Below are 15,406 nucleotides of genomic sequence, written 5' to 3'. Positions count from 1 at the left end.
CATGTCTATTTATCTTACTGGTGGAAAAAAAGAGAAATTCTCACTTCTTTGTCCCCATTACTATCCTCCTTCAAATTGTGAAAAAAGGGGGGAGAGGGAAAAAAAAGGGGGCATCACTTTCCCCTCCCCTACATTAGGAGAGGGGGAGGATGGAGGGGGGAATCAGGAGACAAGCCTCTAAGTACTCCCTCCGTTCCCCATAATTCCCAGATAACTTGCGGACTGTTTAAATTCCTTGTTTCTGCATCCCTTTGGAAACATATTAATTCTTCCATTATCCTCGTTCTATCTATTTCTCTAAACCAGTTCTTTATCATTGGTATTTCCTTTGTTTTCCAATATTTCAGAATTAGTGCTTTTGCTGCATTCAGTAGAAATGGAGTAAATGCTGTTGTATACTTCTTCCCAGAGCCCCTAATTGCATAGAACAAGCATTTTCAGGAGTCTAAGGCCGCGTACACACGGGCGGACTGTTCGCCCAACCTTGTTCGGCAAACAGTTTCATCAAACAGTCCGCTCAAAATTTGCATGAGCGGACTTGCCCACACACGAGCGGACTGTTTGACGAACAAGGTTGGGCAAACAGTTCGCTCAACTTTTGAAATGAACGGACTCGCCCACGTAAGGCGGAGGCAAATCCGCCCATTTCGAGCGCGTGTACAGGTAGGCGGGGCCCGCGAAGGAGACGTCGCGGGCTCCGCCGCCTGGAATGGGCTTAAAGGGGAACCCCAACGCCGAAAAAAATCGGCGTGGGGGTTCCCCCCAAGTCCACACCAGACCCTTGTCCGAGCACGCTACCCGGCCGGCCAGGAAAGGGGGGCGAGCGAGCGCGCCCCCCCTCCTGAGCCGTACCAGGCCGCGTGCCCTCAACATGGGGGGTGCCTTGGGGAAGGGGGGGCCGCGCGGCCCCCCCACCCCAAAGCACCTTGTCCCCATGTTGATGAGGACAAGGGCCTCTTCCCGACAACCCTGGCCGTTGGTTGTCGGGGTCTGCGGGCGGGGGGCTTATCGGAATCCGGGAGCCCCCTTTAAGAAGGGGGCCCCCGGATACCGGCCCCCCACCCTATGTGAATGAGTATGGGGTACAATGTACCCCTACCCATTCACCTGTGAAATAAAGTACAAATAAAAACACAACACAGGGGAAAAAATATTTTATTGCACAGCCGGGGGTCTTCCGTCTTCGGGGGTCTTCTCGCCGGACTCCTCCGCTATGTGTGTGTAGCTCTTTTGCTAGCGGAGGAGTCCGGCTTTCTTCCTCCCCGCCGCCGGCCTCTTCTCCCGACTTCGGGGGTCTTGTCCCCCTCTTCGGTTCTTCTGCCGGGCCACCGCGCCTGGTCCGGTGGCCCGGTCTTCTGTCGCCGTCTTCCGTTCTTCTGTCGCCGCCTTCGGTTCTTCTGCCGGGCCACCGCGCCTTCTTGTAGCTCTTTTACAGGCGGTGGCCCGGTCTTCTGTCGCCGATGTCGTCGCCGCCGCCGCCGACTTCCGTTCTTGTTCTTCTTGTTCTTCTTGTTCTTCTCCAGGAGATGTTGACACGTCGCTCCCTCCGGCCGGAATGCCAGAGCCGCGCTGTGCGGTCACTTATATAGTGACAATGGGGCGGGGTCACATGGTATATGTCACATGGGTTGGTCACATGGTGACCCCGCCCCCTTACGATGTCATAGTCCCCATGTGACATCAACCCATGTGACCAACCCATGTGACATATACCATGTGACCCCGCCCCATTGTCACTATATAAGTGGCAGCAGAGCGCGTCCCTGGCATTCCGGCCGGAGAGCTCGTCGAGTCAACATCTCCAGGAGAAGAAGAAGAACAAGAAGAAGAACAAGAACGGAAGGCGGCGGCGGCGGCGACGACATCGGCGACAGAAGACCGGGCCACCGCCTGTAAAAGAGCTACAAGAAGGCGCGGTGGCCCGGCAGAAGAACCGAAGGCGGCGACAGAAGAACGGAAGACGGCGACAGAAGACCGGGCCACCGGACCAGGCGCGGTGGCCCGGCAGAAGAACCGAAGAGGGGGACAAGACCCCCGAAGTCGGGAGAAGAGGCCGGCGGCGGGGAGGAAGAAAGCCGGACTCCTCCGCTAGCAAAAGAGCTACACACACATAGCGGAGGAGTCCGGCGAGAAGACCCCCGAAGACGGAAGACCCCCGGCTGTGCAATAAAATATTTTTTTCCCCTGTGTTGTGTTTTTATTTGTACTTTATTTCACAGGTGAATGGGTAGGGGTACATTGTACCCCATACTCATTCACATAGGGTGGGGGGCCGGTATCCGGGGGCCCCTTATTAAAGGGGGCTCCCGGATTCCGATAAGCCCCCCGCCCGCAGACCCCGACAACCAACGGCCAGGGTTGTCGGGAAGAGGCCCTTGTCCTCATCAACATGGGGACAAGGTGCTTTGGGGTGGGGGGGCCGCGCGGCCCCCCCTTCCCCAAGGCACCCCCCCATGTTGAGGGCACGCGGCCTGGTACGGCTCAGGAGGGGGGGCGCGCTCGCTCGCCCCCCCTTTCCTGGCCGGCCGGGTAGCGTGCTCGGACAAGGGTCTGGTGTGGACTTGGGGGGAACCCCCACGCCGATTTTTTTCGGCGTTGGGGTTCCCCTTTAAGCCCATTCCAGGCGGCGGAGCCCGCGACGTCTCCTTCGCGGGCCCCGCCTACCTGTACACGCGCTCGAAATGGGCGGACTTTCCGAGCGGGAACAGTCCGCTCATTTCGAAAGTACAGCGGACAGGCCTACACACGGGCGGACTGTTCGCTCAAACACAGTTTCAGCGGACAGTTTTTCGGAATTTCCGAAAGACTTTGTCCGTCCAACTGTCCGCTGAAACTGTCCGCTGAAAGCCCACACACGAGCGGACTGTCCGCCCAAACACTGTTCAGCGGACAAGGTTGGGCGAACAGTCCGCCCGTGTGTACGCGGCCTAATTCTATTTCTGTCCCATCAATCTTTTTAATTAAATCCAATACTTCCACCCACTATGGCTGGATCAAACTACACTGCCAACATATATGAGCATGGGTTCCCTCTTTCCCACATTCCCTCCAACATAAAGGTGATATATCAGGATTCATTTTACGCATTTTGGATGGAACATGGTACCACTTAGTCAATCGTTTATAATTCATTTATTTTATCCTTCTGTCCATTGAGGTGGAGTGGTCATAGTCCATAACCTTTCCCTTTGGCGTCTCTGGTACTGATTGGTTCAGTTCTATTTCCCACCTCCCCAAGGGACACACTGACCCATCGTCCATAGAAGTTATCAACATCCTATATATTCTAGAAATCCCTTGTCTACTTATCCCCCCTTGATCAACTAATCTTTCCCATGGATTTAACCTACTAGCCGAGCAAAGGGGTTTTGGGAGGGATTCTACGAAGTGTTGGAGCTGTCTGTATCTCCAGCCATCCCATGGTGTTGTACCATATTTTTCTAATAGCTCCTCTAATGAACAAAAGGCATTTGCTTTTAGGACATCTCTTAATCTCAATCGATATGAATGGGTCCATTTTAAATACAGTTTATTATCTTTCCCTAGGGGGAAATAATTATTTCCCCTGAAGGGCATCGGGGACTATTGTATTGTCCTGTGATGCCCTTGAGTACCATACCCCATGCTCTTAGTGTTTCTGTTGTAATTGGGGCCATTTCTCTAGGGAGACCTCTATATTCCCTTGGATTCCAGATAATCTGACCTAGGGTGACTTTATTCATATTATCTTCCAGTGATACCCATTTTTTATGTGAGACATTATGAACCCAATCCAAAATTCTCCTCAGTACTGCTGCTGCATGGTATTTCTGAAGATCTGGGAGCAGCACCCCCCTTTATCTTTAGATCTACTCATTATTTTATAGGAAATACGACTTCCTCTTCTATTCCATACAAATTTCTGCAGCAAGGATCTAATCATTCTAAAACAGGCCCGTGGGATATTAATCAGAAGTCTTTGAAAGATGTATAGGGCTTTCGGGAGGGTCATCATTTTGATTACACTTATCCTACCAAACCATGACAGTCTATGTGCAGGGTAATCCTTCAGATCTTGTTTAATTTTATTCAAGAGAGATAAGTAATATCCTGGTATAAGTCTACTGTTGATACTGATAGAAATATTCCCAGATATTGTAGTCCTTTTTCCTTCCACACAAAGGGAAAAAGAGCTCTGAGTTCTCCTCTCTCCTTTGGGAGGGACACAAATATTTAGTATCTCTGTTTTCTCCCTAATGATCATCCCGTATTCACCCAATTATTCCAGGATCTTTGGGAGTGATTTCTTAGGGTTCGTTGTATATAGCATAATATCATATGCAAACGCAGATATCTTATGCTCTTGCCCAGAGACCGCTATACATTCAATTTCATAATTCGCTCTTATAGATGCTAGGAGGGGTTCTAGAGAGAACACAAAGAGAAGGGGAGAGAGTGGGCATCCCTGGCACGTCGCATTATAGAGCCTAAATGTGTCCGACAATGTTCCATTCACCTGAATTTGGGCTGTAGGGTTGGAATATAAAGCCTCTATCCACCTAAGCATTCGTGGACCTAGGCCAAATTTATATAGTATCTGCAACATATATTCCCAATCTACCCTTTCGAAAGCCTTTTCGGCATCTTCTGATAGGAAAAGAGCAGATTTCTTTCTCTTTTTTGCTTCATGCATTAAAAGGGTCATCCTTAATATATTATGGAGTTCATATATAGATGGAAGTAGGGCGTCAGGGTTCCAAGGAACTTTTTAAAATATAGGGACGTGTACCCATCTGGCCCTGGACTCTTCCCGCTCTTACTGTTTTTAAATTGCCTGCTCAAGCTCTTCCTTAGAGATATCGCTGTCAAGCTTACTTGAATCTTCTTCTGATATAACTGGTAGTTCTATCCTCCAAAGATACTGTTCAGTTTTATTCCTTCTATTTTGTTTATCATCGCAATCTTGACTGTCGTTTACTTTATATAATGACTGATAATACTCTAAAAAAAATTACTAATATCTCTAGTTGAATGTTTCATCACTGCCTTTTTGTCTTTTATTTTTGCAATATAATTCAGATTCCGTCTTGGTTTAATTGCCCCTGCCAATAGTCTTCCAGGTTTATTACCAAATTCATATTGCCTTTTAGCTGACTTCAGAAATGACTTCAGAAATAGCTGTCTTGTATCCTGTTACAGCAAATCCCTCTATACCTCCCGCTTTCCTGTTAGTTCAACCATTATTTTACAATTATTTAACCCTTTGTTAGCTCCTGGATTTCCTTCAAAATCAGTTGTTTTTGCACTATCCACATTTTCTTTCTCTTAGCCCCTTCTGCTATTACACTCCCTCATAAATACTTTAAGGGTTTCCCCCAATAGAGTTGGCACAATATTCTCTACATTGTTTTCTTTAAAAAACTAATTCAGATCTATTTCTAAAGCCTCAAATATATTGTGATATTATAAGAGGAATTCATTTAACCTCCAGGATCTTTGCTTATCTGGTATGTCCTCCTAGTCCAAGCTAGCCATGACTGGGGCATGATCTGAGAGGGTTATTGATTTCACTTCTACATGCAGTAGCCCTTCTAGAAGCTGAGGGTCCAGGAAAATATAATCAATTCTCAAATAGGAGGAGTGTACCTGAGAGTAATATGTAAAGTCCCTCCCCCTCAGATATAAAATTCTAGATGCTTCCACTAGTTGCTGCTGATGTAGTTTTCGTTTGACTACCTTAAGATATTTTCCTTCTGAGCGTAGAGAAAGGGGTTGGGTATCCACTGCTGGATCGAATACAAAATTAAGATCTCCTGCCATTATCACCTCCCCCCACCTTTAAATTTTTTCAATTTATTCAATACTTTCCAAAAAAAAAAAAAGACAGGGGTGGGTATTAGGGCAGTAAATATTAACTATTGTATATATTTTATTAAACAGAGAGCCCTTAATAAATAAATACCTTCCTTCTGAGTCAGATTCTATAGCTTTCAGGATAAAAGGGGTATTTCTATCGAATCCTATCCTATCCTATTAGTTCTCTTATTAGGTGAATATCCATGGAACCAAATTGGATAATTTTTAGATTTCAATCCAGCATTTAAAATCTTTTTCCTGCAAAAAGACAATATTTGATGACCAGATTTTCAGTTCCTGCAATATTTGATACCTCTTGCTGGGACTATTTAACCCTCTAACATTATATGTGACTATCTTCAGAGGAGCCATTTTTCCAAGGGGTTAGATATATGCATCCAATATAGCCACGGTATATATATATATATAAAAAAAGACTCCTTTCCTGTTTCCAAGGATGATCCATTCAGTCTACCACACAATACCCAACATAACCTTTCCCCTCCCATTCTCCCCCCCACAAACATCCCTCTACACAACCCTCCTCCCACCTCTCACCCCTCCTTACATTGATTATCAGTGTTATATCTGCCAGGCTAGCACCTGTTGCCGGGCCCTAAGCCTGGCTGGACCTCTCTTGGGGGGCTGTAAATGCCCACATGGGCCCCCAGGCCTCTCCCTCCATTTTGGGGTGGTCCTGGGGGTGCGGGCACCGCCTGGTCCTCCATGCCCCCACTCCCCAAGCGAGACTATTTCTCTGCAGTCTTTACCATCTCTACCTGAAAGTCTATTACTTATTTCCTATTTTTTCTACCTGGAAATCTACTGCTTATTTTATATTTCTCCTATTTTCCCCTTTTCGTTCCTTTCTCTTTCCTTTTTACTAAGAGACCTCTATACTTTATTCCATGACTGATTTTTAAACTTCTCCCATTCTGGAGGTTTCTTTTCCTAATTTTCTAAATGAATGCATGGCAGGTCCAATGTACTGTAAAATTCTTTCAGGTCTTCTGGAAATCGCAAGCTAGCTGATATTCCTTGGTTTTTAGCTATCAAACAAACTGGAAATCACCATCTATAAAAAATATTTTTCTCTTGTAATTGGTTTATCAGGGGTTTCAGTGCTCGTGTCTCCTGTGACAGATCAGAAAAAATCTGAAAAAATAAGTAGCGTAGCTCAATCATATTCAATAGCTTCAGTACTTCTCGTGCCATGTTGAACTTGTTGTTTCATTTCGTATTGGGAGAATCTCACTATTACATCTCTCGCTATCTCAGATGATGACGTCATTATTTTTTGTATTCTATGTATTCTGTCAAAGGCTATGGGAGATAGTGCTTCTTTTTGCATTATTTTGTTGAACATTTCACGGACCACGGTTTCTAGGCCATTACTTTTCACAGATACTGGCAACCCGTGGATCCTTAAGTTGTTTTGTCTGTTCCTGTTTTCTTGATCTTACAACTTGTATTGAATATTCCTCATTTCTATCCAATCCAGTTCCGCCCTCTCACGTAGTTCCATGATAGATTTTTTTTGTGTTCATCTAACTGTACTACAGGTTCTTCTACCCTTTTTAGTACATTCTGAATATCCACTCTGGTTGCATTCAGTTAATCTTTAATCATACATTCTAGGTGTCACATCATCTCTGTCATGTCCCATTTGGTAGGAAGTGATTGTGAATTATCTTCTTCCTTTTATATTTCCTTTTCTTTCCCTTTTTCCATCTTTTATTGCTGGTGGTGTTGTTGTATTTCCAGATTTGTCCTTCCTCCGCTGCAAGATTTTTATTCACTTGCCCTTCTAAAGAAGGTAATATTTCCTCCACTCTTTCCACTTTCTGTTTCACCCTTTGATCTACCTTATCCTGCACCATATATGTTTTTTATAGAATTCCCTTTCCCAATTTCTATTTGATTCGCTTTTACTCCCCTCCTTACCATTATTCCCCCCCCCCCCCCCCCACAAACTCACACCCTTGTTGAAATTTAAATTACGCGTTATAATACTATATATTGTATAGTCACTCTCCTTATCTTTCCACTAATATTATGCATTGTAGTAACCCCTTATACATGACTTATATGTTAATTACAGAAAAAAAAACATAAGTTTTAACTAAAGTGCAGTGTGCAGTCAATTGTCCATATAATTATACAGGTAAACATACTAATATTCAAATAAATGTGAACATTGTAAGAATTATATACCTGTTATATATTAATTCAAGTGTAAGTATTCCGAAAAATATGTGAACTAGTTTTGAAAAAAAAACACAGCTAAACGCAGGTGAAGTGCAAAAAGTGCTAAAAAAAAAAAGGGGGGGGGGGAATCCTAAAAGTAAGTCAAAGTCAGTTAATAATGAAAAAATGTAGAGTTAATTAGAGTTATATTTATCTAAAGTGCCAATGTGCAAGGGGGTATACAGGTTTATTTATGCAATTATGAGAAAAAGAAAAAGGGGGGGGGGGATCAATTAATATAAATTTCCAGTTGATTGAATTTATCTGAAGTACCAGCATGCAGGGAGATATGCAAATTATTTGTAAATATAAATGTTTATGTGACGCAAAAAAAAAAGGGGGAGAAAAAGAAAAGAGATTTGCAAATAAAGTGCAGGTGCAGTTCAGGAGATGCAGGGGGTATCCCCAGATGATATTGGATAAAGGTCCAGCTAGTTGTAGTTATCCAGTAATTTTACAGCTGTGCAGCTCATGAGATTATTGCCTGCTGATACTTAATTCATGTCCAAAGCATTGAAAACAAATGATTTTACTACTGCTTATACCATGTCAGTTCACTTTCCATTGCAAAGATCTCTTTGTGTATTTACCTATAGCAGCTCCAGTGTGTATACAGATAGTATGACTACTCCTGTATAACCTATATACACATACAGGCTATGATTTCTGCATCTGGTATAAAAACAGGTACAGCATAGGGAAAAAAATAAATAAAAATTCCTTAGACACCCCCCACAATATTCAACCTGAAGTTTAGTTCTAGATTCGGGTGCAATTCGGGTTACTAATTCAAAGCTTCCACAGCTTTGCAAAGTCTTTATCAAAAATAAAAAAAATTACAACCAGTGTCTTACTACTTCAGCTGAAAAAGAAAGGAGAAGGACTCTAACAGCTTACAATCTCTTCAGGCTTTTAAAGTAATTTATAAAGATAGTTCCTACCAGATCATCAGTCTCACCACAGATTCGTCAGTATACAGTGGCAGGCAAAAGCTCGGCAGCTCGGCACGATTCCCTGTACGTCCCAGACTCTACAAACTCCAAGGTGCCTCCGGGGGGGGGGGGGGGGGGGGTCAGTGGCTGTAACCCTCCGCAGGCTTCCTCTCTCACCGGCTCCAGGCACTGCTCTTACCCCTCTCTCCTTTGCTTCACTGCACTCACGGCTCACACGCAGCGTACACGTAACTCCCACTTCAGGCGCTCCCCGCCTCTCACGCTTCTCTCCTCTTTCTCCAACACAGGTTAGTAGGCCAAAAAACCCTGCATCACGGCTTCGCCAGCATCCGCTGCCCTGACGACCTGGGCTGCTCCTTCAGGAGAAGGCTTTCAGCTTCAGGCTTATCAACTCAAAGCCATGCTCTGACGCGCTTTCCAACTCACTTGGGGATGGAGCACAGACAGCCTCAGTGTTCAGCTACTGCTTGGCGCCATACTACATGGCTTCCACCCCCCTTCAACGTGCTGGATTAAAGTGGATGTAAACCCTCACATACAGTGCCTTGCGAAAGTATTCGGCCCCCTTGAACTTTTCAACCTTTTGCCACATTTCAGGCTTCAAACATAAAGATATCAAATTTTAATTTTTTGTGAAGAATCACCAACAAGTGGGACACAATTGTGAAGTGGAACGAAATCTATTGGATTTTTGAAACTTTTTTAACTAATAAAAAAATGAAAAGTCGGGCGTGTAAAATTATTCGGCCCCCTTGCGTTAATACTTTGTAGAGCCACCTTTTGCTGCGATTACAGCTGCAAGTCGCTTGGGGTATGTCTCTATCAGTTTTGCACATCGAGAGACTGAAATTCTTGCCCATTCTTCCTTGCAAAACAGCTCAAGCTCAGTGAGGTTGGATGGAGAGCGTTTGTGAACAGCAGTTTTCAGCTCTTTCCACAGATTCTCGATTGGATTCAGGTCTGGACTTTGACTTGGCCATTCTAACACCTGGATACGTTTATTTGTGAACCATTCCTTTGTAGATTTTGCTGTATGTTTGGGATCATTGTCTTGTTGGAAGATAAATCTCTGTCCCAGTTTCAGGTTCTTTTGCAGACTCCAACAGGTTTTCATCCAGAATGGTCCTGTATTTGGCTGCATCCATCTTCCCCTCAATTTTAACCATCTTCCCTGTCCCTCCTGAAGAAAAGCAGGCCCAAACCATGATGCTGCCACCACCATGTTTGACAGTGGGGATGGTGTGTTGAGGGTGATGAGCTGTGTTGCTTTTACGCCAAACATATTGTTTTGCATTGTGGGCAAAAAGTTCGATTTTGGTTTCATCTGAACAGAGCACCTTCTTCCACATGTTTGGTGTGTCTCCCAGGTGGCTTGTGGCAAACTTTAGACAAGACTTTTTATGGATATCTTTGAGAAATGGCTTTCTTCTTGCCACTCTTCCATAAAGGCCAGATTTGTGCAGTGTACGACTGATTGTTGTCCTATGGACAGACTCTCCCACCTCAGCTGTAGTTCTCTGCAGTTCATGCATCTCTGATCAGTCTTCTCCTTGTCTGAGCTGAAAGTTTAGAGGGACGACCAGGTCTTGGTAGATTTGCAGTGGTCTGATACCATTTCAAAATGATCGCTTGCACAGTGCTCCTTGGGATGTTTAAAGCTTGGGAAATCTTTTTGTATCCAAATCCGGCTTTAAACTTCTCCACAACAGTATTACGGACCTGCCCGGTGTGTTCCTTGGTCTTCATGATGCTCTCTGTGCTTTCAACAGAACCCTGAGACTATCACAGAGCAGGTGCATTTATACAGAGATTTGATTACACACAGGTGGATTCTATTTATCACCATCAGTCATTTAGGACAACATTGGATCATTCAGAGATCCTCGCTGAACTTCTGGAGTGAGTTTGCTGCACTGAAAGTAAAGGGGCCGAATAATTTTGCACGCACCACTTTTCAGTTTTTTATTTGCTAAAAAAGTTTACATTATCCAATATATTTCGTTCCACTTCACAATTGTGTCCCACTTGTTGCTGATTCTTCACAAAAAATTAAAATGTTATATCTTTATGTTTGAAGCCTGAAATGTGGCAAAAGGTTGAAAAGTTCAAGGGGGCTGAATACTTTCGCAAAGGCACTGTATACCCAATGAAGTGAACAGCCTCAACTGATACACAGAGATGAAACAAATCTCCTTACATAAGTCTTACATGCATATCTGCTGTCTTCATTTTATGTACTGTTTAGAAAGTTCAGATCATGTTAGGATATTATCTCTCGCTGGTTAGCACTGCAGTGAAGCCTGGGCATACAGCCAAGACAGCTGATTGAAGGAAAGGCACACACTCCCTCTCCTCATATGTAGAGACATTCAGCTCTGTTTGTTGAATCGTTCAGAGCTCTGCTAATCTATTTTTAGCATCCTCCCCAACACAAAACTCAGGCTGCTTTTATCACGTGATGGAGAACTTGTCAGGAGTTATCGGGCTGATAACAGAAGAACGGAGCAGGAGACAGCTACGGGACATAGTGCTTTCAAGAGAAATAACAAAACACTGCAGATATATGTACCCAGCTCAAATGTAATGAATCAGGTTTACATCCACTTTAACCGCTTGCCGACCGCCACCTGTATATTTGCGTCGACAGAATGGCATGGCTGCGCAAATAGGAGTACTTGTAAGTCCTTTTGAATTTGTCACGGTGCCATCACGTGCGCACCGCGAGCACCACGAGTAGGATCGCGGGTCCCATGGACTCGATGTCCACGGGGATACCTGCAATCATCTCACGGAGAGGAAGAACGAGGAAATGCTAATGTAAACAAACATTTCCCTGTTCTGCCTAGTGACACTGTCACTGATCACAGCTCTCTGTAAGTGGGAGCGGTGATCAGTGATGTGTCACATGTAGCCCCTCCCCCCACAGTTAGAATCTCTCCCTAGGACACACTTAACTCCTGCACTGCCACCTAGTGGTTAACCCCTTCACTGCAAGTCACATTTACACAGTAATCAATGCATTTTTAATCGCACTGATTGCTGTATAAATGTGAATGGTCCCAAAAATGTGTAAAAATCGTCCGATGTGTCATGATAAAAATCGCTGATCGCCACCATTACTACAAAAAAAAAAAATATATATATATATTAATAAAAATGCCATAAAACTATCCCCTATTTAGTAGATGCTATAACTTTTGTGCAAACCAATCAATATACGCGTATTGCGTTTTTTTTAAACAAAAATATGTAGAATAATACGTAGAATAATATGTAGAATAATCCTTTAGCCTAAACTAAAGGATCATTTTTTTATATATACTTTTTGGTGATATTTATTATAGCAAAAAGTAAATATAATACGTTCTTTTCAAAATTGACACTCTTTTTCTTTGTTTATAGCACAAAAAATAAAAACCTCATAGGTAATCAAATACCACCCAAAGAAAAGCTAGATTTGTGGGAAAAAAAAGGACCTCAGTTTTGTTTGGGAGCCACGTCGCACAACGGCGCAATTGTCCGTTAAAGCGACGCAGTGCCGAATCGCAAAATGTGCTCTGGTCGTTGGCCAGCCAAATGGTCCTGGGCTGAAGTGGTTAAGGGAGAAATACAAACTGCTGGTTTTAAAGTTTTGTACGCTTCTTCTATACGAGCTGGTTAGGGAACAGTCAATAATATAGAACTTTCAAGATTAGCAGCATTTTATTTTGTGTAAATATGAACTTGAAATTTAAATGTTTTTCAAAAACAACATTGTAGAAAAAAACAAAAAAAACTTACCTGTAACAGTTATTATCAAATTTATTATAACTGGCAAAAGCAATTAATACTCCAAATCCTGCCCCCAATGAGTAAAATATTTGAGTTGCAGCATCTATCCAGACCTAAATAATTAAAACACAGAAACATTAATTAGTCACCAAACTAAAACCTAGACTTATTTTTCATTTGTCATATTGAAGTAGAATTCTTGCCTAACCATAACTATGCTCAAAACTGTCACCTCCCCTCTCCTGCTGCCCATGCTGCCAGCTCGAGCAGTGTGCTGTTATCTTTTCAGCTACTATGTTTGTAAGTACCCATTTTTTTTTTGCTTTTAATAAACTAATTTGTATCACATTATTGCGTTTATTTATTTCTTCCTATGTGTCTTGGATTGTCCATGCAATATTTGACTTTGGGCAGTGAATGCACTTTAAAGGGTCAGAGGACACGCTTGAGGCACAGTGTCTTTTTCTATCAAGAGCTCAAGACGTCATGTTTGGGATGTAATTTCCAGCAGGTAAAGAATTTTTGTGCAATCAGGTGGTGCGACACAAACTGGACACATCGTTGTGGAGTCTAAACAAAGCTTATTCACATGATATGTACACTTTTTTGTTGCACTATTTATAATTGTTCCACTTTATATAATTTGATTTACAGTTGTATTGTTCACTACAAAAGAATATACAGTATATATGTGAATTATTTGATATATTTAACTGGTTCCTGCCCATTCTATAGCCAAAAGATGGCTACAGTGTGGCTCTCCAGTTTGGGGAGGATGTCCATGGATACCCTCCCACATGTGTGCCTCCTGAGCACCCCCTGAAGCGTGCAACAGGTGTGCTCTGTGACCATTGTAACCTTTGGACACAGCTGATCACAGATCGCAGTAAGGGGTCAATCACAGTGGCCCTTTACTGTGTGATCATCTGTGTCTAATCACAGCTGGTCACATGTAAACAGACTTACCAGTTAGCATTCCTTTCCTTACACTATCTCTCTCTGTGAGGAAAGGAGAGGCCATAACTGGCTAATCTGACAGGGCACAGTGAGTAAATGGTTTGCACTGATAATCAGGGTATTGATCATCAGTGCCCTGATTATCAGTGCAGCCTATCAGTGCCACCTCATCAGTGCCTCCTCATCAGTGTCCATCAGTGCAGCTTATAAGTGCAGCCTCACCAGTGCCCATTAGTGCAGACCCATCAGTCTCCATTAGTGCAGCCTCATCAGTGTACATTGGTGAAGAAGAAAATTTACTTCTTTGGAAAATTTTAGAACAGAAACTAAGAAAAAAAATGTTTTCTTTTCAAAATGTGTGGTCTTTTGTTTAGCAAAAAATAAATCGCCCAATAGTGACTAATTTCCACCAAAGGAAAGCTCTATCTGTCTAAAATAAATGATAAAAAGCATGACTATGCAAATGTCAATAGCACTGAAAGCTTAAAATTTGACTGGGTAGGAAGGGGGTAAATGTACCTGGCATTGAAGTGGTTAAAGATGTGCATGTAATGTATATTATTACGTTTGTATATGGGTTTGTGACTTATATTTTTAAAGGCACGGTGCAACATATTTTTTATTCATTTTGTATTTGTTGTTGTATTCTGGCAAATAATGAGTGCAGCTGCCCTAATGTCTTTATCATCATTAAGCACAGAGATTTTTGGATATACCTATGCAACCTACTTGATGTAAAAAAGTTCTCTATACTTCCTTTTTGTCAGCGTGCTTCAGTCCGGACATGTGATCCCGCAGCTCCAGCTACCCTGTGTAAGTGGTTGATAACAGCTGTGAATTCTGGGAGCCTTGACATCATTCATAGGCTCCTATAGCCCAGCTGTTGTCGGCATTCTCTCCTCTCCTCTGCAGTCAGCTGCTCACTGACACGTGGGCCAGAGGTGCGGTATCACATGTATACAAATCCTTTTTTTTACAGGAAGGCAGGATAGGTAGCAGGAGGAGGGAGGGGACAGTTTTAAGAATAGTTATAATTAGGCAGGAATTACACTTTAAAAAATAAAAGTCATGCAATGTTTGTCAGATCTACAAAACGACAGTATTTTCATTTAAAAAATCTAATAACACTAATAACATAAAATAGCTTTCTCAAGCAAGCATTGTTTCAATTGTTTGGTTTGTTGCAAAGTTGCAGTGTCTGCATCTCTTTAGAAGTGATTAACTCTTTGGGAGTATCTCACCACAAATTACATTTCTGTTGCAGAGGATGCCTACAACCTGATTTGTATCTTGGTGCAGAGTTCTTTACCATAAGCAGGAAATAACATTTCTGGAGGCATTCTGTATAACAACTGTGTACAAAATGCCTTTAAGTTGCCATATTGCATTACAGTTTACAAAAATGACAATGCTTCAGCATCGGCAGCTGGTGAAGTGTTAGGATGGAGGGGCGCAGGACTCCAACCCTCCTTTTTGATCCCTTCCACTTCTCATAAGCCCCACCCCTTATATAATCCACCCACTCCGTCCTCTGTATTCCACCCATAATGTCAGGAGTATTTAGCGAGAGAAAGAATCAATGCAATGAAAAAATAAGAAATTTCTACATTGCTTTAAACAGCTTTACATAACTATGATCTAAC

At 43.1% G+C, this 15,406-nt stretch overlaps 1 protein-coding gene across 1 annotated transcript in view; it reads right to left on the bottom strand.

Moving 5' to 3' along the window:
• SLC6A2 (solute carrier family 6 member 2) overlaps window positions 1-15,406 on the bottom strand; it is a 698,054-nt gene that overhangs the window by 385,786 nt on the left and 296,862 nt on the right. Inside the window, exon 7 of the mRNA XM_077458093.1 lies at window positions 12,816-12,919. Coding sequence (XP_077314219.1) covers window positions 12,816-12,919 — 104 coding nt within the window. The remainder of the gene's footprint in view (window positions 1-12,815; window positions 12,920-15,406) is intronic.

This window comes from Lithobates pipiens, unplaced genomic scaffold, assembly GCF_037356315.1.
Source record: "Lithobates pipiens isolate NorthernLeopardFrog02 unplaced genomic scaffold, aLitPip1_a1.2 Scaffold_10, whole genome shotgun sequence".
Taxonomy (NCBI): Eukaryota; Metazoa; Chordata; class Amphibia; order Anura; family Ranidae; genus Lithobates; species Lithobates pipiens.
The sequence above is the reverse complement of the archived record's forward strand: the minus strand, read 5'-3'. Positions and strand labels throughout refer to the sequence as shown.